This window comes from Apteryx mantelli, chromosome 1 (assembly GCF_036417845.1).
Source record: "Apteryx mantelli isolate bAptMan1 chromosome 1, bAptMan1.hap1, whole genome shotgun sequence".
NCBI lineage: Eukaryota > Metazoa > Chordata > Aves > Apterygiformes > Apterygidae > Apteryx > Apteryx mantelli.
The window spans coordinates 102,700,891-102,726,509 of NC_089978.1; the positions used below are offsets into that span (position 1 = coordinate 102,700,891).

The 25,619-nt window shown below is 38.2% G+C and overlaps 2 protein-coding genes across 3 annotated transcripts in view; one reads left to right on the top strand and one right to left on the bottom strand.

Annotated features, from left to right (window-relative positions):
- The window catches only part of HLCS (holocarboxylase synthetase), a 131,289-nt gene extending 126,732 nt beyond the window's left edge, over nucleotides 1-4,557 (top strand). The window contains exon 11 of one of the 2 annotated variants that reach the window (XM_067298702.1): nucleotides 175-4,557. In XM_067298702.1, the coding sequence (XP_067154803.1) occupies nucleotides 175-346 (172 nt within the window). In that variant the 3' untranslated portion in view covers nucleotides 347-4,557. The remainder of the gene's footprint in view (nucleotides 1-174) is intronic. The other variant, XM_067298706.1, reaches the window with a different exon arrangement.
- Nucleotides 4,558-8,256: 3,699 nt separating this feature from the next.
- Nucleotides 8,257-25,619, bottom strand: part of SIM2 (SIM bHLH transcription factor 2) — a 55,136-nt gene continuing 37,773 nt past the window's right edge. Inside the window, exons 7-11 of the mRNA XM_013955269.2 lie at nucleotides 24,839-24,945; nucleotides 19,438-19,585; nucleotides 17,190-17,358; nucleotides 15,648-16,056; nucleotides 8,257-9,049 (exon numbers count right to left, since the gene is read on the bottom strand). Coding sequence (XP_013810723.1) covers nucleotides 8,322-9,049; nucleotides 15,648-16,056; nucleotides 17,190-17,358; nucleotides 19,438-19,585; nucleotides 24,839-24,945 — 1,561 coding nt within the window. The 3' untranslated portion in view covers nucleotides 8,257-8,321. The remainder of the gene's footprint in view (nucleotides 9,050-15,647; nucleotides 16,057-17,189; nucleotides 17,359-19,437; nucleotides 19,586-24,838; nucleotides 24,946-25,619) is intronic.

Sequence of the window (25,619 nt, forward strand, 5' to 3'; positions counted from 1 at the left end):
ATTCTGCAGAAAGAAATTAAAGCAGGAAATAAAACATGCTCTTGAAAAACCAAAAGAACCAGTGAAATGAGAAATAAAAGTATTCTGCTAGACAGTAGTCCTCTACACTATTTTTAGTTGTTTGTGCAGTCTCATCCAATTAACCCATAACTGCCCGGTTCTCTTTATTTGCAGTGGTAAGCAAGTCCGTCTCCACAGTGAGGAGGGCCCACTTGCGTGGATAGTCGGGATAGATGACTGTGGATTTCTTCAAGTTCATGAAGAAGGCAAAGGCATAGAGTCTGTGCACCCAGATGGCAACTCTTTTGACATGCTGAAAAACCTCATAATCCCAAAGCATTCATAGTCCTCGGAGTTGACAGTGCAAAAGGCAGCTCCTTAGTATTTGGCACCATGCAGCTAAACTTGCTTAAAGATGGGAAGGGTAGCTTATGGCTTGATAGGTTTTTTTTCTTCTCATTTCTGATATCTCTGTTCTTTGACACAGATAACGTCAACAGTTTAAGAAAAGGTAATTACCTCATTGCTGAAGACCTTTATTCTTCCATAGTAATTTAAAAAAACATTTACCTTGCGGTTCTTTGTAAGCATCTGTTCTTTAACAGGAATCTGATTGCAAAGGAATACTTTGCAATGAACAGAACTTACTGTTCATTTGCACACTGTATTTAAGAAACTGAAGTGTAGCTAAATGTTTCATTTTCAAAATGTGTCTGTGTGTTTTTATTGTGTTTTAGCACAATGCAGTACAATCTTTAATTTTTTTTCTATATTTTTTCTTAAGTAAATTCTGTTTTATGAGTTGTCCATGGTGGACTGGAAAGAGCTCATCATATATTTCCGAATTACTGGGCTTAACATTCTCTTTTTTCAGATTCAGGTCTAAGAAAAAAAAAATCTTTAGAGCCTTGCTAATTTGGTTCTTCTCCATGTGGGCCTGTATAACAGCTTTCCATCCCATGGTTTGATCTCAGGTCTGCACCTCTGTCCTGGCTGCTGTGTGTGTTTGGGGAGTTTTCAGTCAGCACCTAAGAACTGTGGTTATTTATACAAATTTATTTGTACTGTGCTGTTCTTAGTCAATTGGATCTGAATAAATCATCTCACATCTCCTTTGAATCATAGTCTTCCAAGAGGCTTTAGCCCCTTTAAGAATTGCCCACTGGAGGTTGTAACTGGTGTATCACTTGATTGCAATGCCCTTACCCAGGTTTTTGTAGGTTCCCCAGTCAGGGGAGGGCAGAGTAATGGCTGAGAATTCACTAGTAATTCTGCTGTAATAGTAGTGAGGTTAAGAGATTAAAACAAGAGAAAATGCGCTGCTTTCAAGATCCCTGCCATAAAAAAACACTACAGTGGAAAAGACAAAGCATGTAGTTACCTGTGTCAGTTCTCTTCCGTTGTTGCGGTTTTCACGCTGTATCCCAAAGCAGGGCAGCTGGTCATGCCGCTGGCCATTAGAGGCAAGAGCTTTAACATCTCCTGACCGGAGAAGAGGCTGCTCTTTGGGCTGCTGCACACTTTGGGGTGGGGATACCAGGCTGGCCCTGCCTGGAAAGCGTCACCACATGGTCAAGCGCGAGCTTCCGCGGGACAGGCGGCTCGTTGGGTTTTTCTCCCGGGGAAAGTGAATTCACAGCAACACACTCGTCACCAGAGCGCTGACTTCACACAATTCTCCACAAACGAAAGGTGCATCGTAGGCATGATGTGGGCAGCTTCGTTTCGGTTGTTATCATTACCTTGTCCCCACAGAAGGTGGAACGGCCAAATTGGTCTCCACAAAACACTTGTGTCTGCTAGCCAGAAATGAGTTGTTAAGCTAAAGTTCACCTCATAAACAACCTGGACATGTTAGTGGATTGTTTCTGTTACAAAGTCAAGAAGTCTTAAAGCGAGGAAGCTAGTCTGTAATGGTAATTTAGAGTAATCCTTACATACTGGGGTTTAGGCAATTTGGCAGCAAGAAAGAAATTGAGTTGTTCCTATTATAGATAGGATTTTAGGCTCCATATGACAGTATGTTTCTGTATATGCCTGGTTGACTCTCCCCTGCAGTTTCCTTGTCCCCGGTGGTCTGCAGCATACAAGACTGTGCAGCAACATTTCATAGACATTTGTGGTGAAGCGTAAACAGCTGTTAATTGGCTTAGTTAAAATAATATGCATGAACACCCATTTTTGCTTTTTCCCACCAGATACTGATGAAAAGGAAAATGTATTTTAATTTCAAAACTGCTTTGGGCTGTTAATTTTTGGCAGCTACCTTTATTTCAGAGTCAAATATTGATGCATGTTATAATCAAATGAAACTTGAGTCTGTGTTAATAAAGTTTAAATACAAAGAAGACCCTGTTTTTGTATATCGGAAAAAGTAGAAGAGGAAAAAATAGAAAAGAAATGAAGACACACAAGGAAGATATGCAGAAGGGTACATATATCTTCCTTGTACAGTTTCACTTCTTTTCTTCTTTTACCTTCAAACAGCTTATGAGCAATGCATGCTGCTGCTGGTCAGCTGTGGAAAGCATAGTTCAGGTATGTTTTTTTCCCCACCACAGAGTTTTAAGAAGTTTTAGATCTGTGTCTCAATCTGAAATGTGCAGCTGAAACTCTCTGTTTTGGTACAGTAGGATATGCCTGTAGGAAAGACCTTTGCTTTCACTCAGCTTCCAGATAGAGTGATGAGTGCCTGTACAGATGTCTTTTAATGACCAGGTCATGCATCAGGTTTTGATTTGTATTGTTTTCTTAAAACATGCTCTCCCTGTGCTAGGGACAGGTACAGTAGAAGGATGATGGGGAAGAAATGATAAAACATGCCCTTGTGTAAGGGCAAAATGGAGTACCTGCAAAACTTTTACTTGGCTGTCAGTGTCTGAACAGCAGGCCAATTTATTTTTTTAATAGTAAAATGCTGCAATCTTTCATAGCTGCTATCTTTCCTTTTTGAATTTCTTCATAGCCTTTTTAATGAAAAGCATATTTTATTCTTATTTTAAACTGTAAGATTATTCTGAAAAAATTTGCATTGGAAAAAAATTTAGCATTTTATTTCCTTTCTGTAAATGAGAACTGGACGTGTGGACATTTTAAGTGTGGACATGTCAGAGCATAGCTAGATGGTGTATACCACTTTTGCCTTTACACTTGTTAGTGGCCTATCCTTGTGTGTATAAAACTACCTATTGGAGAGGAAAGAACCTCGAGTTGGATGAAACATTTGTTAGAAACCTGACTTTTGTTTCAGATGTACCAAAGAACTTTACAAAGAAAATTCCTGTTTTAGACAGAACAGCTGAAGAAGGTCATTCTGACTAGCAGCTGTCAATGTCAAGAAAGCCAATGAACCTTCTTATACCACACTCACCTTAAGGTATATGGGGAAGACAGCCAGTAATCTTACTCTTTTTGTGCCAAACTTGGCACACCCAGGAAGTCACAACATTTTGCTATGAAAATCATTTTTATTGCTATTCTTTAAGTAAGACAGACAAATGTGGTGCAGAACAGTCTCTGGACATAGCTATGGAGAATCAGACAACTCCAGACCCAGAAGTAATGCACTGAAAATTTTTAATTTTATTAAAATGTCTAAATTAGTAAAACACCTCTTTCATTGTGAGGCTGTCATGTCTTAAACTATTTTCTTGATGAAGTGCTTTCAAAGATCATCTACCATGGCGCCCATATTTCTGTGACTTCAGTTTTTACAAATTGTGAAATTATCTATAGAAATTGTTTATTGATAGGAAAACTCCTGCAGAGCATGCAGGGTGCATTGGCTTGTGTCTGCATTCAGAAAAATTAAGCAGGTTGTGTCCAGACAGAACCAATGCAGTTTCCAAAAATTCAAAAAAGTTTATTATAATATACTTAAATTTAAGAGTTCAAGCTGTACATCTTACGACTATTAAAATGTTTTATAAGACTTCAGAGCATTTTTAAATATATACCTAGCAAATATAATATATTTCAAGGGCTGTTATCTGGAAATAGTATTAAAGCATTTAATACAACTTTTATTTCTTTGCTCTAATTCAGCTGCAAGACTTCGGCAGTCTTGAAAAAAGTCCTCTCTACAACTACTTGGGAATATATGATAGCTATGTAAAAAAAATTTGAAATGCAGCTTGATATCTGGCATGAAAACGATTTGTGCTACAGAGAGTTGATTCCTGGGGGGAGCTGGTTTGATAGCAGCATTTGCATGCATAAGTTATTGTCGTGATGCATATCACTGCTCAGACACCAAAGAAATTAATGTAGACTGCGGTAAGAACAGAGAACAAAAATGATGGCATTCAGCAGACTGTGGTCATGCAATAAACAATACAGAAAAAAGAACTGCCGTGAAGAACCGTAAACTGATCTTGTGTTTGGACATCTTGCATTGGCATGTCTCATTAGTGACTCTGGGTTATTATCAGTCCTCCAAGACTATTCCTTTAAAATGTAATGTGGCTAAAATAGAATAAATTAAATCCTTGTATTTTATAGTACATAAACTGTCAAATATCTTATTACAAATTAAATAAATTTTCAAAATACAACATCTATTATTCTTACTGAAACTTTATGTTTTATATTTAAGAAGAAATCAAACTCATTATTCCTTTGGCTACAGGATTTTATTAATATTTTAACAGTTTTGTTTTACATAATAAATAAGCAAAAATGCTTTACATTTTTAGGGAATACATATATAATTCTGAGCATTAATAGGTTGGTTGTTTTGCGTGCTTTTTCACCTACATTTGCCAAATAGCTCATACCTGCATCATATAAAAAAAGCAAAATCTAATGTTCAGGAAAAAAATGGAATGATAAGTTTTTCTCTGTGTTTTTTTTGAAGTAAAACTGAAAGGTTGAAAAAATACTTAGTGTCATGTTTTGTGATTTTTAGAGAAATACCATATTCTGGCAGGTATCCCATTCATAAAAATAGCATTTTCATTTTACCTCAGTGATATATTCTCGGAATTTAAACCTATCGTCCACTGTGCTTAATTTCATTAAATTACTTAAATAACTTTTTTGAAACTTCAGAGCTACTGTGATCTGGGGAGAAGTCTGTTACCTTATCACCTTATTTACATTGCAGAGTTTCTGTTAATAGGATAAAAACTTTGAGACATCAATACAAGATTAATGTTTCCAACTTTACTTCTTAGAAAAATTTTCTTTCTCTTTCTCTCTCTCTCTCTCTGTCCATATCGTTTACTTACTATGCCTAAACTCCCCTAAGATTTAATATCCTATCAAGTCACATGATAAAGGTATCTGTGGCTCAAATAAGTATGGTAGAGAGAAATGAGGTTACTTTTCATAACGTATTCCAATTCACACTCCACTTACATGACATAATTTTTTCCAATTATTAAAAACATTGCTGCTGTCAATGGCTGTACCACATGCTGCATTAAGTGTATACTAGGAACATCTGTAGTTTTAACTGACTAAAAGTCTATGTCTGAACTCATGTTTTTCTCTTAATATAATTTACTCACATTCCAGATGTGAATATGCAGTTGGTGTTTCTATTTTGGAATGGCAGGAAAAATGTTTCACACACTTTTTTAATCACAAATCTTTTCTGAAACCTACTCTGTATTATCATATGTGAATGCATAACTGATTCATTATTTCCTAACCGGGAAAATTCATGTATCTGAATATCGTATACTATAAAACATCTGTGGGAGAATGATGGAACACCTCCTTTACTCATGTTCATTGGATAAAGCCTGAAAGTGTGAATAACAAGGTAGACACCGGAAAATATTTTGTGGTATTTTACTGAAAAATATCAGTGACATTTTTTAACTGAAGCCAAATTTGTATGTTCCTGAAAACATGTTTTTATAATGAGTCGTACTTACAAGAACAGAAAAATACACCAGACTGACTTTGTCTTTGTGTGCAGCAATACCACTAATAAAGCATAAAGAAAAGTGTAGTATGAAAGAGTCATGCATCAGGTTTCTTTTTAATGATGCAGACAATGTCAGTTAGTCCTTTATAGGGCATGTTCTTAATTTAACAAAATTAACATACGAGTCTTAGCATAATTGTATCTTTTAAGAAGTAAGTAAGTCAGGTCCATTTACTAGTAACACTGGTTGGGAAGGCTATTAAAGGCACTGTAAAACAGTTCTGCGTCTCATCGTTTCAATTTTTTAAAGTCAGAATGATAATAAATTCACTCATAACATTTCTTTAGATCTGCTACCTTCTCTAGCTTTAGAAGAACCATAGAGTGCAATTATACTGAATATGTTGGTTTGGTTTTGCCTTGTTAAAAATTCAGTATTCTGGTAATGGATGAGTAGGTATTTTTGTTGATACTTATCCTGAAAGATACCTTTGTGGCTTTTTTAGCAAATGAAAAAGTCAGACAACTATGAACTTCCAAGTGTATTGTATCAATTTTACTTCATAATAGTTTTTCTGTTAGCCTTTTAATTGGAAGCAATAAAAATACTGAAAACTATTTCAAATATATGTTTTAAAAGCATTTGTTTACTCATAACAATAAATATTCATACATGCAAGGAGGTAACTGCATTTTATTGCTGCATATAGAGACAGAAAATGTGTAATTAAAAAAATGTGTGTATTTCATTACATCCATTAAAGTATTTTTATCTGTCAAGGTGCAATCCATGAGGAAGTATTTTTCCATATTGCACAAGCCAGGTAAGCATTTTATTTAGAGAGAGACTCCTACAGAGAGTCTGAGAAGAGAGAGGAAGTTTGTAAAATGTAAACTAGCCTTGAACTGGGCTAAGAAATAGAGCTGAATACAGCTGAGTCAGATCTACAATAGCCTTCCTGTAAAATATTCTCTGACTCCGATGCTGTAATTGTTGATGTTTACACATATTATTTAGGGAGTCATTCGTCGTTTTATCAAGAGCCCCAAAAGAGTATTTGGGGAAGTGGCTGAAAGACAAAGTGGACTGACTGTTGTCGATAAAACACACGTTGATCCATACGTCTCCTCATTTCCTGATTTGTAAACTTTACAAAGAAGTAAAAAAAGGAGGGGAAAAATCTATTCCTAATATGCTGGCAAAAATTTAAATGCATGCTGTATACGTTTTGCTTGCTACAATTTATTGGTGCAAATTGAGATGTGTGCAGTGTTCAGTCAATGTACTCAAACTCTGCTTTCCTTCAATTTGTTCTCTGTTTCCTTCAATCTGTGCAATCTGTTTTTTCTGGTTGTGCAATGACTTTTCATATTCAGATTATCCACTGGCTTTATTTGTGAAGTGCATGAGTCAGTCAAATATTAATCTTACCTTTGTGTTGACCATGAGATTTATGCTTAAGGAAGTCCAGTGTGTTAAAAGCTGAACTCTTCAAACTTCACAACACTACCAGTAAGTTTAAAATAGAACATAAATGTTCTTTATACCCTGGACTGTAAAGAAAACATTTCTGGTGTTATTATCAAGATGTATTTTTGACTAGCTGTTTTGAAAAACTGCAGTCTTCTCCTAGAATAGTCATTGACACAAACTTTTTAGAAGTTTCTTTTTCTTATTCCAACATTTTTAAGGGGAATAGTCTTCAGTTCCTGCTACGTACTTTTCACCAGTTTGCCATGTCAAGACCTGTAACCTCTTAATATGTATCTTTATATGTATTAATCTACCATGATATCATTTCTTGTCAAGATGAATGGTGATGCCAACAATCTCTGAACACTGAAATCTATGTTAAATAAATCAAATTTAAAGTTAAAACAACTTTTGGATAATTAATAAATAAGCATTTTCCAAACTGAGTTGTTTAGTTAGTACAGCTGTATCATGGATACTAAAATCACCACTCTAAACAAAGTTCATTTGTCAGAATGTTTAACACATGGATGGAGAGTTGATGTAAGGTTTCACACAGTTTGTCAAAAAATATCTAAACTAGAGTGTATAGTGTATGGTAATGATAAAAAAAAAATCTTGAAAGTATTTTGGAAAGTAGGGCTTAAGGGAAAAGAAGTTCTCCATATAAATCTCTGCATATAACACCTATCATTTAATTTTGTTGCACACTATAAAATAACAAAAATAAGATCTGTTACACATCTTCTCACTGGCACCAGAGCTTAATCTGTGACAACGAAGCACTGAAGCTAGATGTATTTTTCTTCCTGACCTTCAAGGTACTGTTACACATGGCTTGCCAGGAGCACACAAGTCTGTCCCTCATTGACCTTCAGCTATGCTCAGTAAATGTAACCATGTTTTCTCATGCTTTTTGGAAATCATTGCAGTTTGGCTTCTTAATTAAAAGTAAATACTTTACTATTATTGTCACCTTCCATTGGCTATTATTACAGAAGTTCCAATATAATGGGGTACTGCAGATTCCTTGTGGTTTTCTGGAGAAGCAGCTGATGAAGGGCTTTGGTTTTTGTAAATAAATGTATTTACTTCCTCGGAACTGTATCCATAATTTTCTCCTGTGTGTCCTGCGGCTGTACATGATGGAGTTTGAAATGTACCATGTTTGGCTAGAACATGGTGATAGTTTAGAAGCACAAATGGAACTTGTCCAGAGGCTCTTACATCCATCACACATTCACTTTCAGAGTCGTGATCAAGCTTTACAGCCATTCTCTCATCGTTGTCCAGTTCATCTAGATTTGTGGCATGATGACTAATATGCCCATATTTGGGTTCTTTCATACAAATCCTTCTTGTTTGCTCATATACTGAGGGCACTGGCAGCAGATGACTTAATTGTCCTATAGCTTTAGACTGGAAACATTCAGATTTTGGCAGCAAGGAATTAGCTATTGAGTTTGAAAAAGAACTTTCATTAATGCTCATTTTTTCTTGTAGGTCTCTGTTAAAAGCTAACTTGTTTTCTTCTTTAATGAGATGGTGAGATGGCTGAATCCTGTTTTCTATTTTGTTGGGTTTCATGATGCTGGAATCATACATCTCTTCTTTGTATCTGCTGCCTGGCATGGGTGCCATGCAGCTTGTAAAGCTGTCAGATAGAGCATCTTGGCTGTATCTTCTGTTTGATATGGGCACTTGCAGGAAAGAGAAAACGTGTTAATTACTGAAAACTGGCACTCATATAATAGTTAGAGACTGACGCTTTTTATGACTGAACTTTAATACCCATTTGGTTTGGGCCAGATCCAAGTCCCACTGAAGTCATCAGAGACATTCACATTTGCCTCAGTGGCTTTGGATAAGTCCCTTTAAGGCAGTACTGAAAAGTCAAAAAACATACAGAAGGCCAGTTAGTGCTGAGCAATTCTGAAAATGTTTTCCGTGTTACTATGTGAGATGCCCACTTGTTGTTTGACTGCATAATTAAAAATCACTGTCATTATTAATATGGTCAAATCAGGAAATTAATTGAAGATTTAAATATTTTGAAATGTGGCTTGCTGTCAAAAATCATGGACTTTAGCAAGCTCTCTTTGTAACTCCACAAATGATTTATCAAAGGAAAAGTAACATTTACTAAATGTAATGTTTATGGTCAAACAGGTTTCATCCTTCCATATATTGGACTCTTGACCTTGTAAAGAAAGTGAAGAAAGTATATAGTATTAGACACTGACTTGTGTCATATTGAAGACTTTGTTTTGTTTCTTTGAAAAACTAGCATCAGATATTAAAACCCCCCATTGAAAAACAACAGAAAAGTTTCTTGAATAATTCTGCACCTCCGCTTTTGAGGTAATAGTAATATATAATAAAATTATATGTATAATATAATCTACAACATATACATGCTGAAAATGTTTAAGTTCAAATATGGGAGTACTATTCAGGCTTTTCTTCTAAAATATGTTGAGTAATTGGCTACTTTTCTCTAAAGTCTCTGCATGGTGGCTAAACTCATTTAACAGTTTTAATTTTTTTATCGCTTCCTACTTGGCTCACATAGCTTTTCCTTTTTGTACAGTCCTATCTATAAATGGTAAGAGAAGAAAAACACTATTTTACTCCTATCCCATATGGCTAAAATTAGGTGAGTATTAATTTTTTTGTACTATCTTGTATGCACAGTGTGACAGTTATATTACTGGAGCTGAAAAGTACTTGACATATTTGAAAATTTTACATTAAAGGTTAAATGTGGCACTTACCAAATTTCTCAAATTAAAACTAAGCGCCATTTTGTGTCATGCTCACTGCAAGTCCTGACCACCTAAGTGCCTTTTGAAAATGGGATTTTCTGGTTTTCTAGAAATTTTATTCAACATCTTAAAAGTTTTGGAGTTCCCCAGTAGTGATTGCTGACATAACCGTACCCACTAATAATTAAATATTTCCTGTGCTACAGTAGACTGGCAAAGCCTTCATGTATAACAGAGAAAGCAGAAATAGCTTAATTGTACCTTTTTTTTTATGCACAGCTTCATTAATTTTTGAGGGAGTTGCACCACCTAATTAATATCAGAATTTAAACTGGAATCTGTATCCAATTTCTCCTGGATCAACCCACCACCCTCTGAGAAACAACAACCTTTCAAGTTATTGTTTTTAATTTCTGTGTATACATTTTGTACCAAGAAGTACATGCAGTCCTAAGTGAACTGAATTCTCGACAGCTGTTGAAAAACAGACCTCTTAGATCACAAATCAAAATGGGTTCAGCCACATGCTTGAGTATAACTTGGAAATTTTACTACTATAATTATGCTATGACAGTGTAACTCCACAGTTGGCATTCTTACCGTAAAATAAGTATCCATGCTGGGAGTTACTGAAGTATAACTAATACGATTTAACTGATCTGGTATACTTGTTTTGGTGTTTTCCTAAACTCACTACATTCAAAGGAGTGATGGGTTTGTTCTCTTACTGCAGGGCAGAGTACTATTTACCTGCTGGCTCTGGTCTAATCTATGAACTGGAAATTGTCCTTTTCCATTTTTAGAGCTAACACTTGTAAGAAGCTAAAGCATCACAGCAATCAAAGGGCCCGGTCTCGTTATCTTCATTTTTGTGATCTCATATTCTGCTGGGTTGATGGCTGTCTTCCGAGTAGCAAGAAGTAATTTGCATACTTGATTTATAGGATATTATCCATTTTGTTCTATCCTTTTCTATTTCTCAAACATGGTTTTGATCTCTTTCCTTGAGGAAGAAGGTAAATGTCACTGGTTAATTGTTTGCAGGCTTCCATTAAAGTTGTCAGCACATTTGTGGAGTTAAAGCAGACAGTTAAGCCAGTCGTGTTTTCAGTGCAACAGAGCACAGTAGTTTTTGTCTGCTTGCATTCAGAACAGTTACTGGAGTAAAAACTTTTAAAACCTGCTTTTGTCTTCCTTTGCAGACAAAAGCCTAAGCAGGCCCTGGGAAAAACTCCTCCCGGTGAGTTTTCTCATGCAGAATTTAATAGAAAGCTGATCAGTTGTGCTGTGCTGCTACAGAAGAGCACTATCCTCAGACTGCTTCCACCCATCTCACAAGTGGGCAGTTGACAGAGTACCTGCCTCAGCAGGTGCATGGGGATCCCACACCTACTGCACGTTCTCCACCACTGAAAAACGCTCTGCAGCCACTGATGTCAGTGCATTAATTTGGGATGCTTTCCAGATCGCTCTTCTGCCAGAGCAATTCAGCTATGCTAAGGGAGGTAGCTATAGTGCATGTCTAAGGTTGTATATCATACCAGAGTGACAGTAGCTTTCTGAAATGCCCTTTTCACTTTCTTTCTTACTGCCTCCAATCACAGCAGCCTACAACTGCACTAGTCAACTCGGTCTACCAGGCATCATGTTTCTACTAATTCTTGCACACTGGGTGCAGCTTGGTCAAGTTGAGGGAAAATCTGGAGATGGCAGCTCTCCTCACTTGGCAGCCCGCTCAGAGTTCAGTGTCCAACCACCCAAACGGCAACAGTAAGCCACTCTAGCAGGCATTGGTCTCTGTTTGAAACATGTCTAGTCATAGATACAGTACACTAGAGCAGTCTGTGCAACTTGGTGCTGCAGGCAGGAGCATTCCCTCCTCACCTTTACATAGTACATCTAAGTACAATGGTGTGCAGTATGGGAAGAATGCTTGCAGAAGATACTTTATTCTCAGATATGCCTTGCTCTACCAAGAGTTTTCACATTGTCCCATCTATTTCAATAAAAATGAAGGAAAGGCATCTTAAACAAGCTTAAAGCAAAGAAAGACTGATACTTTGCACTGATCTTCATCTAAAAGGTATGCAGTCATCAGCAGAGGGTATTGCATCTTATCTATTAAAAATGTGCATTTTTAGAACATAGCTGAATCTCTGCACATGCATGCTTTGTCTTGCATAATTTTTCTTGGGCTTCGTGATCTGCATTCATCACAAAACAGTGTACTCCTGACAGCTTTTACATGTTCTGAGAAGACAACATACCAGCACTTGACTGTTTATACATAGCCCATGATGTTTCAGTATGTTTCCTAGTCCTCTGTAGGGCAGGGCCTTCTGGGAAGAGGAGCCATTACTCTTTGTCACTCCGAGCTTTGCTAAAGGCCAATGACCGGAGTCTCTGTCCTGCCCTGGTCATGCTCCAGCTGTGTCACAGAGGCACACTGGCACTCCACTGGGTCAAATTATGCAAAAATGCAACAGACCTGAATGCTGTCCATGCCCATGAAAAACACATCTTTTAGTTCAGCCCAGTATCTGTGCTGAGTCCTGGTCTGAATACTAATTTCTCCATTATTCTTCCTCCAAAAACAACAGTAAGACTGAATGATCTTCAAGACCTCTTTGCCATTAGTGGATTATATTTTTCAATGAAGCTGTCATATATTGCTTCCAGTAGTCCAAGGCTAAACCTGGGAGCTGGTTTGCGGAGGAGGAAGGTAGAGGGGAACTTTTTCACACGTTTCCTTAGTATTCTTCAGGATTTCCTGAACTATGACATGAACTGTGGGACTAAACTTCACACAGATAGTACAGAATTTCATTACTGAGTAGCATGGATGCCGCGGTATCTACAGCAGTAATGTATCCATTCAAGTGCACAAAGGGAACGTCCCTGACTGAGAAGATGGTTTCCTTCTCTGAAGAGAGTTTCTTTTCTGATGACTAGGCCAGCTGGAAAGAAGTGGAAGAAGCTTCAAAACCAGATTCTGAGGCAGCAGCATCTGATTTGCAGGCAGTTTTATCTGCTACGTGCTTTTCCAGAACTTTGATGGCTTGGCATGATAATCTTAAAATCTCTGATCTCTCCAAAAGAAAGTATTTTCCATAGTGAAAAATGTCTCTGGCCTATGACATTTTTGGCAGATGCCTCTATGGATGTGATGCAGAATAGCCCCAGCATCCAACCCGGTTGCCAGATGTTATATTTGGCATTGCCTTTGGATTGAAGAGAATGACGCTAAGCAGATCCTTTCTGCTTTGAAGCTTACTGGCTGTCAATTTTTCAGTGAACCACTGGAAAGAGCAGCAGTTGACAGTGTAAGGAAGATCAGATGCCCCTTTCCATTCAAAGCAGAAAGTCACTTGCAAAGGTCCAGATTTCTGCCACAGTCTCAGCAAAAGTACAACAGGGTTAATTCTACCCCAGGGGAAACAAACTCTGGAGCTATCAGAGATAAATCCTCTGTATGCAGAAGATGCTCCGTTTTTCCTCCCCATCCCCATACATTGTTTGTGTGAACTCCAGAAATGATCTCTTACCAGGCCTGAGTTTCACCATTTTCCTTTCTTCCTTCCTAAATAGTCCTATTGTAAGTGATCTTCCAGAGATTTAATTGTACATAGTCATTTTTCATCAAATGCCCAACAACTAAACATCCTTCAAAATATATCCTTGCTCAAAAAAAGAACCCACATATTCCAACTTAAGCAACAGAGGCTTAAGTAGAAGAAGCAGAATCAGAGGAAATCATTGCTGGTGTGACAACTCCATTTTCCTGTTCACAAGAAAATGGTGAAGGTATGCATGTATTATGAAACTGAAAAATGCCAGTATTTGCTTACAATTTTTTGTTGAGATTTTCTTCTCAAACAGATTTAACGGTATTCCTGAGGAATCCTGCTGACTTCATATATTTATTAGGAATTATCTGCCCATACTAACTGACTGATGGTAAATTGCTTGTCTGCTGCCATGCTCACTGGGCCTTTCTTGCAAGTGTTATGGCTATATTATAGACCCTGTTCCCCAAACAGGCTGTTTCTACATCCATTCTAAGGGTCTGACCAGCAAGGGGTGGATCTACTTTCTCAGTCAGTCTCATGTCATCTATTAGTTTGGAAGCAGAGAAGAAAATCTTGGCTGACTTCAGTACACCTAGTATAGTTTTGTTCCTGCAAACTTAGCTGGGGGAAATTTACTTTAACCCTTATACTAATAAGGGTTACCCACAAAGATATAACCTTTTTCTTTTCCACAAGGTTATGACATCTTTAGAAAGGACAAAATCATTTCTAAACCATCTCTTACTTGTTGGCTAAAGCTACTCCTTTTTACACCCAGTCCACAACAGCAACAAAATGAAGCCAACACATTAGATGAGCATGGGCTCAGAAAATACATTTAAACAGCATTAAACTATATGAGCTTCAGTCTTGCCCATTTTCAATCCAAATACAGAGCAATAAAGTATTATATTCCAGTCAGCTGGGTGAGGACAAATGGTTCTATGAAGGACAAAACACTGGACTCAGGCTTCTGTGGGAGAGACTTTCAGCGCCTGATACCTACTTCTGTCCAATGTATCAAGCTCAGCTTTAAACATCTGCACATACCCCCTTCGGATCGAGGATATCTAATGTCACATCCCTAAGTGAATTAAAGCTTCTTCATATACTTAAAGAATTTTAAGCCTATCTTTTCTACTTTTTTTTTTCCCTATTGCTTTCTACATCCCATCTGTAACCAAGTTAGAAGAAAGGCATACTTCCCTCTAACTTTGTAACAGTACATCAACAGTGATAGATGTAATGTATCTGAAATCTAAGGATTAAAGTGTATTTTCAGCTTGTTTACATTCTACTTTATAGTTTTGCAGTGGTATTTCTTATAGGTTGCCATGTCAGAGAAGTCAATGTCTTCAGTGTTTCCTTCAAAGTTTTGAGCTGACCATCTGTATAGAGAGATGATGCAGTTCCTACCAGGAAGGAGCACTGAAAACATTTTAAATAAAGCAGGAAGACAGTGCACTTCATTTAGTCATTCATTGTAGTAACTGTAAGGTAAAGGCTTCATATTCAGGAAGGGCAACCTTCAATTTTTATGGGAATAGATCATGTTTATTTTAATTTCCGTACGTGGACTGAAGTACATTTGTTTCTTTCTGACTGCAGCAACAACTTACCTGAGTAATTCTGCCCCCAGACAGTCTGCCAGTGCAAAGCATGAAAACAAACTATGCCAGTATTAAAGGAGATGGTATATCTGCCCTGTTCTAAAAGTGATTCTGGTGGATACATTTTTGCAACTGATGCTTTGATAGTATTTCTAATCAAGTGCTTATGGTAAAGGACACTGGGATAAACATGTAAATTCTATAAACATACTGGATGTTATACTTCATTGTTTCTGGTTTTCTGCATGTCCTAACCCTCTTGTATTTCCTATTTTCAAACTACAATTACAAATCTTTCCCAGACACCCCACAGCTTTTCTTTTCTTTTTTTCTTTTTTTTGAAGTGACACCCACCTTCGTAACTCTGTGCAAGATTATGCCGGACGATGTTCACTGGCTGATCAGAAAGATTTTTGGATGGAGACTGGCTGTTGGGTACCAAGGAGTTGGTATAATGCCATTGGCATTCTCCATTTGCCTGCAGCGTGCTCAAGAAAAATCGTGCCACTTCACAAGGTGCTCCTTGAGACTGTCCGAACTTAGAAGGTAGCATTTGCTTTTTGCTACCAAAGACATGAGAATCTACAGGGAAGTGTCCATAATGGTAAGAGAAAGGCAAGCTATATGACGGGGCATATAAAAGTTCACTGTTTTCTGAATGGAAGTTTTGTTCTTGAATGGTGGCAGCGTTCACTGCAGGGCTGGATCGCCAGTTTCCCACCTGGCTGCATTCCAGTTTGTCTGTTTGGAATGAGCTGTATTGCTGGGAGAAAGAAAAAAAGGAGGGGAGGAGAGTTAAATGACTAACTTTTATATGAAACCACATAACATGTAATATAGGAGCCCAAAGCCAGGCCTCCTTGAACTGCAATTTCACTGGCAAATAGGACTGGCTCACCAGTACATCTAAAGTTCCTTGTCTTCACTATAACTTTACCTTTACTTGACAAAGGAACAAACAACAAATTTGACATCCTAATGTTAAGGGCATATTTGATAATTTTGCACAGCTGGATTTTAGCTAGTCAGCAAGTTTAAGCAGTTGTAAATATCAGAGGGCATAAGTTTTTTGCAAAGCACAGGAGGTCATTGATAAATGAAGCTGCAGAACATGAATATGATGTGCATTTGGTGAAGATAGTTTGTTGGCATGTCAAGCTTCAGAATGGTAGGAAGACAAAATCTATCCTTTGCCTCAACTTCTATCACGATGATCTTCTCCTCCTTCTCTCTCCCACCCTCTTCTCCAGACTCCAAATACTTTTCAGGCTCTCACTGTTTTGAATGGAGTATATGTGCTAGCTGCATTTGGTGCTATTTTAAGATAATACTAGTAGTAGTATTCATTTTGAAGTCTCAGAATGTCTCCTGATGGGTATCAATCCCACCAAACCTGTATTATGGACAATCTCCCTAGTTTCCTTTTGTGTCTGCTTCCAGCTCGCTCAGTGACAGATAGCCTAAGTCCCGCTCCAGTGCTCTGTGTGCTAGTTTTCCTTTTCATGAATCATTCTCCAGCATAAGGAAACTGCCTACATCTATGTGACATAAGAACTCTGTCTATCAATGATGAACAAAATGCATTCTACACTAGCTCAAATTTTCACAACCCAGCTATCTTTAGTACATTGTTTTCTTCTTTTTACTGAGAAAATACATTGCTTCCCAAGTACTTTACACACTCCATAATTCAAAAGTCTTTGTGTTTGCATCATTCGCCAGAGACTGTTTGTACTGTTTGTGCTGCCCACCCCAAGAACAGAAGGGTCTTGCTGTATTCTGACCTACCTGTGGCAGAGCATACTATTGTCAGTTTTACTAAGTTCAGCTTCTGATGATCCTGTCCCAAGGACTCTACCACAATAACTGGTAGGTAAATATTGCTGAAAAGTTTACCTGTTGTGGGTAAGGCGTTGTTCGGAGTTTTGCCTTCATCTTATTACTTTTGGGTTTTACTATTTTCCTTGTTTCCTGTGAGGTAGATACTGAGTTTCTGCATGAAAACTGTGACTTAGAAATGGTAACCTGGTCCAGTGACAACTGAAGTTCCTTATACTCAATATCTCTGCAAAAGAACAGGCTGGTAAATATATACTCAAACATATTGCATAAATCCAGAATAGTTCCTTTGGAAATACATGGTAGCTTTCACAATGTTTTCATTTTCATTCTTCCTAGATTTTCATTAGTCTGCAGTCCTGGGTTGGGGTGTTAGGAGGCAGTGAAATTTTTCATCTGACCCTGTTTCCACTGGAGTCTATCACAAATGTTCCATCAGAAACATAGTAAACATCTTCATATTAAATTTCCCTACTATCTGAATCTAAGCTGTGCCAACTTCTTCTTTAAGCTATCCCTGGCACCCTGTATTTTGCTGCATTGCATTGCATTGAGTTGCGTTGCGTTGCATTGCGTTGTGTTGTGTTGCATTGCACTTCACAGCTCCTACAGCTGTGAGGAAGATCTGATAGGAAGACATAGATCAGGTCAAGTGTCTTCTCCTCAGTCAGGAACTGGTCTCTTCCCTGGCTCTCACAGTTTTCTCCAAGGAGAGAAAAAGGAGCAAGCTTCCTTTCCCTCCAGTCCAGTGTGCTAGTAACATGCCATAGGAGCTGCAATGTGTTTTTGACAGTGTCTAGATTTTCTTTCCTATTCTATTCCATTTTACCTGCCCCACGGACAGGGCAGATTTTTATACAAAAGAGGCTAGGAAACAAATTAAGGGAAGATTGTGGAGCATCTGCAGCAACACTAATTCATACAGTTCTGATGATTAAATTGTCTCCTTTGGTTTTGTCAGCAGTCACAGTGGAGCATGTTTTTGAAAGGATAACTAGGAAAAAAAGCTACTTCTCTCTCATTTCCTATCTAGAACTCACTTCCTTCACTTTTTGATGATGAATAGCCTGGAACTAAATTCAACTCAAGGATATACTGTTAGATCCCTGGCATAGCTCCCTCTGTTTACCCAGATCACTTGCCCCAACTCATCGGACCCAAGCAGGTTGCAGGACTGAGTCTTTCCTTAGTGCTGCTGCTGGCTCCCACATCTTTACAGGAATGAGGGAAGCATAGGCCCGTAAGTCCAGGGCTCAGTACTGACTTCCAGTAGCTTAAGGAAACACTCTTGTGGTTGCTCAACTCATACAGTTTAACTCTTCAAGGTTGGGTAGTAGATATAGCATTAAAACATGCAAACACACGTGACCCTACCACAGCCATCATGCAAACTTCTAACACATCTTATGTTCAAGCCAGATAAGAAATGGACTAGTCTAGACAAAAGAAAAGGGCATGTGGTTCCCTGCTTCTCTCAGCTACTGACTAACATCCTAGGGTGACCACTATCCCTTTTTCACAGATTGTCTTTTTAGTCACAGACCGTTTCACTGTTGCTTTGCCCTCTTACCTATGCACTACGTCACAGGCTTTGACAAAGTCAGACTGTACAATTAAACAAGATATCCCTGTCTATAAATACATGTTTCTCTCTTCCTTCTTTCAGCCACTGCACTTTCACATGCATTTCTGAGTCTCCCAGGTTTATAGCAAGATAGGAATTTCATAATGACTTCATGACTTGAACCAGAATTCGTAAGCTGCAGTTCCAAGCCACTGCACATGCACAAGCTCAGTGGGAGCTACTTGCCATTGTGAGAATGTAATTTGGCCCTGAGTATCTGTGGAACCCAAGGTAAGTAAGGGAATCCTTGGTAATTCACCTGTCTTTGAAAGGAGTAGCACTTTCTACCATTTATCTGTTTCAAACTGACACTGTGACCTCTGCTGGGTAGCAGTCGCTTTCACTGTGTCTCGACAGTACCTAGCACAGTGCAGTTCTGATGCTAGTTGCAGAACTGGGGTACAGGTCTAACACAAATGGCTATCAGCAGTATGACACATTCAAGCACAAGTTTTATGGTTTGCAAGGTAATCATAAGAAACACTAGCTCTTTTTTGCGCAATGTGCTATCTGTAGTTACGTTCTGTAACTGGAAGGGGAAGGATGTGGGGAAAAAAAAGGGGTTGTAACTTGCAAACACAGAATGATACTGGAAGACACGAACGTAGCAAGCCTAAATGATTTAATTAGTAATGAATTAATTACTGATAACATGTAATGGTACAAAGTATTTTGACTTACGTAAGGACATAATTGACACTCACTATGCAGTGAGGCCGTGATGAACGACTGTTATGCACAATGGTAGCATAGCTCTGTACCCAAACCCAGCCTCCATGCTTGGACAGTAGTCGATAGTACTTGGTTGTGACTTGGCCTTTCACCAACACTGTAAATACAATGTAAATACATTTCACATTGCTTGAACTTGTGATCAGTTCTTGGAGAGATTTTTGTGTAAGGCAGGGGCTTTTCTCTCTCCTCCCATTCCCTTAAATCCCCCTTTCCCAACAAACTTTAAGTAGCTTTGCTGCAAAGGTATTTGTCCTGCTCCTTTACATGGTTTTACAATGTCACCTCACTGTTTACAAATACTATGTTCCAGACTATTTAGGTTTTTCTTCCCTCTTTTCCAGTTTACCCTGCTCTTTTATGCTTACATTCTACAAAAACACTTAATCATTTTAATTTTCTAACTGAAAAAGAAAAGTAGAAAGCAGCAAAAGAATTTTGAGGCAGACAGAACTGAATGAATTTTTCCAGTGTATTTGGAAGCATTTTTTGACATTTATAGCTTGAAAGATCATTGTGTATATTGCACTGCATTTCATGCTGTGCTGTCTGTATGCTCTATACTTCTAAGGTTGATTTAAAAGGGCAAAATTAAAATATTATTTGATTCTTAAACATACAAATAAAGACAAGGCCAGAGAGGTGAATCAGTTATCAGATAGATTTCACTAGAAATGTAAATTCTCTGAACACCAGTTTGGATTCTCTGTGAACAAAGATGTTTTGGCATATGGCTATGCTATAATACGAGCTGTGTGCAGCATCTCTAAATATTTAATCTAGCCATGAATCTTTCTGGTTCAGTGCCAGGCATTTATCTAATGATTCACAACAAGAGAATAACTCCTAGCCCTTGAAGATCTGTTTTCTTTTGTGTGACCCTGGAGCATTTCTCTAGAGAACTCCACTTTTCTACTCTTCAATCAGTTATTTACTATAAATTAAGAAATAAAAGACCAGTTTTGATACTCAGACTACCGCAAAAGAACTTGATAAATAGCAGTAATTCCTTGTAGCTTTGTATAATACACGATAAAAAAATGTAATTACTGCTTGCAAATGCAAGGCTTGTATTACATAGAACTTACTAGCAAAGCTTATGTAATTCTGTTCTCTTATTATACATGCCTGGTGCAGAAGCAGATATATAATAAGCCAGTCAAACAACAGTTTTCTCTTTCAGCCATCTCTAGCAGAGCAAATGACCACTTAAAATGAAAATATATGGCCTTATAATTAGTATTTATAGGAGATTTTTCTGACAGGGATGGTATCAATATTAAATTTGGAACAAGAGAGTGCATAATCTTTTTGGTTTTCTTTACCATTTACCAATTAATGACACGGTTATTAATCATAATTGGGGTGGGCTTTTTTTTATTCAGTTGTTACTTGGGGGGGGAGGTAGGGGATAGTAATTCCAACAGTAATCTGAGACCACAGTAATGTCAATAATGTGAACAACCCAACGAAAGACTGACAGAAATACAAGAGCAAGAGTTCTTGTTCTCGGTAAAAGGTCCTTTAAGTTTAAGTCTGTAGCGTATGGGTCATCCCTCCGGACTGCTTAGTCTCCTATCCATCTACACAAGTCACAACACATTTAAACTTTTTTTTTCAAATCCAGTAAGTCTCCCACAGAAAACCAGGCTCCTAAAAAATGATTATAGACAGGTCTTTCTGGAAGTGTCAGTTCTCCTTCCACTACAATCAACTAGCAATCAACTGTGTTCCATGTTGTAATCCACTGTATGCCATTTAATTGCTATGTGTCATGATGTTCTGTAATCCAAATGGTCCAGTTCTAGCAAATGGTGCTTTCCTTTTGGCCTAGATCATCCAACAGAATTTTATATATATAAATATATATAAATATAATGTGGTCTAGGCTCATCAAAACTAAGTCTTTGTGCTAGTTAAATGGTCAGGTTTGCCTTGAATTCAAAATGTCTTGCTTCTCAGTCTTCCAAAATAGAAATTAATGCTATAATAAAGGTTGTAACAAAGGTATAGGTATAACAAAGTTCTTCATGTGTTTTGAGACTAGTTTTGATTTTTCTTTTTCTCTCCCTCTCACTCTGATTTTTTTCAAATGCCTGTTTTAGCTTTCCAGTTAAGACAATATTTTAAAAGATGTGAAAACCACTGAGGACTACAGTGCTCAGCTTTCCTTCCTAATTATATGGATAAACCAGTATTTCTCCTGGGACATGGGGAGGACTCTGTGTCTCCTGCATTTTTAGCGATCTGGGGAAAGTCTGACCTTGGCTGCAGGACAGTAGCTGTGCTTCGATACAGTAAATGAAGTTAATTTCCTTTTGGCCCTGTGTTAAATTACCCTGTTTGATGCTGATCAGAAACCTCAGAAACCGGGGCGAGGTAAATCCACTACCAAGACAATCTGTGCAGGCTCAGACTTCTTGGTGGCCTCTGCTGCAATCAAATGGGGAGGATACAGTGGCTTTAGCCCTGGCTCTTAGCTGTGTCATTTGTAACTGGGTGTTCCTCTGTTGTGGTTCCCAGCTGGTTTAGCAAGCAAGCTGAAAAAGGCGCTGGGCCGGCCCTTCTGGTCTGTCACAGAGGGTTATTTTAAAAGGTTCCAGCCAGCTCACGGGCATGTGGCTAGGAATTCCCAGCCTGCACTTAAGGATGCCGCTACAGAGAAATGGGCTTCTTGGTCCCATACACACAGCAGGAATTGTTTTAGCTTCCCTGGCACACACAGTCTGGCAAGTCTGGCAATCAGGCCAGCCCTCAAGCAGTGCTGGCAGTGGATGGTGCCCTAGCAGACTCTACAGTTCTTCTACCCACTTAAAAAACTAGTGCAGCTGTGCTGGAAGTCTTGATTGCTGGGCGAGCAACAGTGGATTCAATGGCATGGACAGAGCGTGAACTGTGCTCTGCTCTAAGATAGGTTCTATAAATATATAGGCTGACTTTCAGAAAGCAGCAAAACAGCTTGGTGGCAACATCATCTGGGCCTGTGGCTTGCTTTGCCAAGGCACAGAGATGTGACTCTTGCAAAAGTTTACTGGGAAGAGCAATGACACTACACATGGGCTGCACAAAATCCTCCTCACAGAGAGAAGATGGTACAAATGAAAGCATTTAGCTAAGGCCAGAAGAATATTTTGTCTGTACTGGAAGAGCTTCTCTCATCCTGTCTTTCAGAATGCAAGATCTTTAGGGGACACATTATTTGTGTGGCCAATTTCCCCAGTTGTAGAGCAAACACTGTGTATATTGACGGTGCTATAGAAATAAATAACACTAGTTCAAACTTCAGAGGCTTTTTCGTAGAGCTGGAAGCTAATCAAATGTTTAAAACAGGAAACTCTGTTTGCTGCCAGCACACCTTAGGCAAATATTCACATTTACATTTCCCTCATAGTTTGACATTCTTGTTATACCCCTTCTAGCTTGCTCCCCTCACTGTTTCCTTTGTTTTGCTCTCTATGCTGCCTAAATTAAAGTTCTGTTGCTTTAGGTCTTCACTTTGGGAATTTTTTTCCTCTTTGAAAAAACAATTGATTATCCTAGTTTAGGGTGGTTGTTTTTTTTTCTTGACAAATACCCTTATTAGGTGTAAGATGTTTCTCTCCAGATTTCATCATCAGATGACACTTAATCATCAGATTGCTTTATGGAATGGTATGTCAAACCCACCAGCCTTTTACTGTTCGGGTTCCTCAGACATTTGCTGATGGATGGTGGGGGAGTTATAGCAGTGGCTCCCCAGAGGCACAGAAGTTTGTACACTTTACATCTGTTTCAATAATTACTATTACTTGGTATTCTGACCATAATTCTGCACTGTTCCTACTGTTAGCATTACTTTTTCTTCTTCTTGGCATTTAGTTGCTTCAAAACTTTCATAAATTTGTATTCATCTTCTCATATTTTTCTTCTGTTTTTAAACTTCACAATACTTTGTAATTCAGGTAGAGTATCTAGAGAACTGGTTTTAGTTATTCTGTTTGGTTGAGGGTTTTGTGTGTGTGTGTGCGTGTGTGTGTGGTGGGTTGAGTGATTAGGTAAGCATGATGTGTCCCTTTACTAAAACTCCAGTTATGCATAGACCAAACTTGGGGCCAAAGTACAAGCCTTCTACCACCTGCACAGAGCTATCCATGACTCTACTCTAAAAATGATAAACTGCTTTCCAGAGATGATTGTGGCTATAATGGAATCATCTATATACTGGTTGACGTAGGTATTTCAAATAGTCTTGTGAAAATAACAAGTGATGTTTTGTACAGGTCAACAGTCACACCTGGATGCAGAGACTAACCCTACAAAAGGATGCTCACAAGGGGACACTACAGTGCATCCTGGTGGTTCTAGTTTTTAATTTGTTATGGCCCAGAGCCTTCAATGTTTTTTCAGTTAATATGAATTTGCCGTAAAGATCAGCTTCTGCTTTCCCAGGTATAGCACCCACTGCCATGAACAGTATTTTGTGCTTGGAATTTCAACCCTGACCTGTGCCAAATACAGTTACATCCTCCTTTATATTCCAAATCCTCATGAATATCACACAATCAGGTGAAGAATTGACTATCCCCTCCTTCAGGGGAGCCTAAAAGAAGGATTTGACTCTGATTACTTTCAGCCTACAAGAGCAATCTGGAAAAAAATTCACTAACATTGGTTTTTGGATTTCATCTTTGGATCGTATGGTCTGTGGCAGCCTTAGCCAAATCCAGAGTTCAGCTATTCCCTCAATTTGCTTCTCAAATTAATGTGCTACTGAATGAACTACTTCCCAAATCCAGATGCTCGAAGATATGATTAGCGTCTCTGTTGGCAGATGGGGAATTACTAAATGTGTATTTCTTTTTCCTGACACTCTGTTCTTCAAACCTCATCCACATGCTATTCATGAACATTCATTTCAAGATTTTTTGGGTTTGCATTCACTTCAAACATGGGCTGAATATTACCAACATGTTTCAGGGGAATGGAGAGCTGTTGCATAATTTTTTTTTAAACAAAAGAGACCAATAGTCCAGATTTTCCTTTTCTCCCCCTCTCACTCATTCACTTGCTCTTTGGGGTTTTTTCCTTCAACAGTTCAACACCCAGAATCAGGTCCAGATTTTCAAAAGAGACCAAGTCCTTTAAGTAGAGAGATAAAAGTAGCCAGATATATTTTTCAGAAGCACAGCATATTGAGTATCTAGCTTATTTGAAAAAGTGCTGGTTTCCTTAAGTGATAGCCAAGCACTTTTGAAAGTCTACCTCCAGTCAAGATTTGGAAAGATTTCTCTACTTTCCAGCATAGTGCCTGTTGTCTGAAAAACTTCTCACTCTACTTAATACATTTCAGTCTAACATTCTTTTTACTTACACAGATGATGAGCGTATCGTAAATGGAACACATCACAGCCATGAACATGGTGATAGAGGGTTTTTTCTATCAGGTCTTGTGGCTCATATCCAGTTAATTCAGTCACCCTAGAAAAGAAAGGCTGCATAATAAGCAAAATCTCTAGGGATATTCGGTTTCATTAATCTAACATTTGATTATGCCAGCTAACCAAGTATCTAAAAACTGCAGGACAAAATGTTAGTTTTGGAAACAGAATCCTCATCTTCACCAGAAGTTAAAACCTCTCAACCCAGCCAAAGCAAGGTGCAGCTATTCCCTGGCCTGCCTCACACACAGGCAGGAAAAAGAGTCCTTTTACTTATTTCAGCTTTGGGCTTTTGCCACTGTCATGCACAATCCTTTGCACAAGGATCCATTTGAGGAGCCATTCATGAAACAATAAAATTACTGTTGTGTACTGCTGTCAGATTTTCATTTGCCTTTGTAAACATACAAGCATAACATGTATGTCAGTCCATACAGGCTGTAATCATGGTCTACAAATGAATTCAGGGGAGCACCTAACAGAAGAAGGAAGCAGGAGCTTATTCCAGCTAAGAATGTGAAAGGACAAGAAGCTATAAAAATCACAAGCTAAAAAAAAGAAGGCTGAAGCTACACTTTCAGAGAAACTTCCTCACATAATGAGAAATAGGATAAGGGAACAAATCTGAAGAGCAACATCTCTGCAGATGTTAAAGAACCAGGCTATAGAAGCCACACCCACACTGGGTCAGACCTAAAAGTCACCTGAAAAGTC